At 29.4% G+C, this 2,088-nt stretch overlaps 1 protein-coding gene across 1 annotated transcript in view; it reads left to right on the top strand.

Moving 5' to 3' along the window:
• The window catches only part of LOC108742870 (phosphatidylinositol transfer protein alpha isoform), a 17,821-nt gene that overhangs the window by 11,139 nt on the left and 4,594 nt on the right, over nt 1–2,088 (top strand). The window contains exon 6 of the mRNA XM_018478210.2: nt 394–452. Within this exon, the coding sequence (XP_018333712.1) occupies nt 394–452 (59 nt within the window). The remainder of the gene's footprint in view (nt 1–393; nt 453–2,088) is intronic.

Genomic DNA, 2,088 nt, shown 5'->3' with positions numbered 1-2,088 from the left:
AGGTAAAAGTTGGTCTGTGTTCTGTCGGAGCTGCCTGCGACGCGCTGATGAGATCCAAAAAGATCGAAATCGCGATCCGCGTCTGGCAGTTTCGACAGAATACAGACCACTTCGAATTATTTTATGAAATTAATGTGATGCGAGAAACCTACAACATCCCACATTTCTAACTATTTGCGCCTTTTTACCCCTGTTTCTTCCTAATATTTCTCAAACTAGTCCTCCCCTTTTCCTTATTGAATTAAATAGCGCATTCTATTTCCCTACTCTAATCTTTTCTTTCTCCTAAAACTAAAACATCCACTATGTATGAAATATAGTTTAGTCCAATTCTGTTAAGATATTTTTTCGGTTTTTAATTTCTTCATTTTTATTAACATTACTTATTTACAGAACAAAGTGGAACAGTTCATTCATAAAAGTGAAAGACGGCTTTTCACCAATTTCCATAGGTGAGTTTCAGAACTTCATAGTCACTTACTAAGAGTATTATCTGTACTATAAATACACCTTGTATATGACAAGTAATCTTCATACTAACGCGACATTTATAAGAAAACAAGATGGGAACAATATTGTTTCATTCAATTTGGTTCTACAAAATTAGAGAAAAAAAAAATAAGAGTATGAAGATGACACCTTGGATGTCGAAACGTGTTTTAGTTTTTAAACGTATTTGTGAAATCTTGGTTAAAAGTGTTTCTTTTATTTCAATTCCACAGGGCATCGTGTAAGTAATGATTTTTAATCATAATTTTGCCTAATTTTTTTTGCCTTATTTTTAAACGATAAGTCAGCAACTACAAAGTTTACTTTTGGGGCAATTTTCTACAGAATTCAATTTCCCTAGAATTTTGAGATCTAAATTTAGCAAAGTTAGAGCTATCTGAATGAAGTAATGGTTTTGCCCAATACTTTATTTTCAAAGCTAATATCTCAAAAACTGTGGAGTTTATAACATTGACTTTTAGAACAATTTTGTAGAGATTTAGTTTCTCTCCAAATACAACCTACGGTAAAGTTTCCTAAGACAAGTTCATCAAAGTTAAAGCTATTTGAATGAAACAGTCTTCTGATGTTTAATCACTAGTTTGCCTAATTTTTCATTTCGAAATCTTATATCTCAAAAACTGTAGTATACCTAAAATCAGCTATCTAAATAATTTTGTAGAGAATTTAATTCCCTACGAAGTTGCCTTTAGTAAACTTTCTTAAGTTTAAATCCTGCAAAGTTGAACTATTTGAATGAAGGACTTTTAATGCGTAATTGTTATGTTGCCTAATTTTTAATTTCTAATGCTTATATTTCAAAAGATAGAAAGTTCGTAAAGTTGGTTGTTAGAATTTTATTCTCTACAAAATGACATTTAGCAGAATTTCCTAAGACCAAATTGAACAAAGTTAGAGCTGTTCGAATGAAACAATAATTTTTCCCATATTCCTTTTTGATATTGACCTTAAAACCCGATGAGATACGTCTTTGTTATGGTTAAATTTGGAACATTTGCATTAAAAAATTAATAATTAATACCTCTGAATAACGTTAAGTAGACGCCACTGTCTTCTGTCATTTTTTAATGTTCCCAAATGATACCCAATATACAAATCATAAAATAACCAGATTGTTAATATTCTTTTTAATAAATCACATTAATAAAAAGTCATTGTTCCGTATTAGTAGGTAAATTTTGTTTTTTAATAGTAATTTTAACTTTTTTGTTCTTCATGAGTTCAAGATCAATCTTAAGCATTTTAAACCATGTACATCAAAAACTTTAAATATAATGCATTACCATCATATTATGGAAAATTCGGTAACAAATTTGCAATTAAGCAGATAACCCCCAAATGTTCCTTGTATTGAAGGTTGCATAACACAATATGCATAATTTTCATTGTAATCGCCTGATAATTAGAAATGTTCATTATGTTATTAATGAAAATTGCATACTGCATTTTTATATATTTAGGGAGAATCTTATTTTTAAAAGAACCGAAGTTTTTGTAGTTAATCATGTATAGGTACCTAGAATTGTATAAGAAACCATTATGTCAATCTCGTTTGTTTAAGTATTTACTTTTATAACA

Source organism: Agrilus planipennis, unplaced genomic scaffold (genome assembly GCF_000699045.2).
Source record: "Agrilus planipennis isolate EAB-ADULT unplaced genomic scaffold, Apla_2.0 scaffold371, whole genome shotgun sequence".
In the NCBI taxonomy this organism is placed as follows: domain Eukaryota; kingdom Metazoa; phylum Arthropoda; class Insecta; order Coleoptera; family Buprestidae; genus Agrilus; species Agrilus planipennis.
Note: the sequence above shows the minus strand (reverse complement) of the source record. Positions and strands in the feature narration are given on the sequence as shown.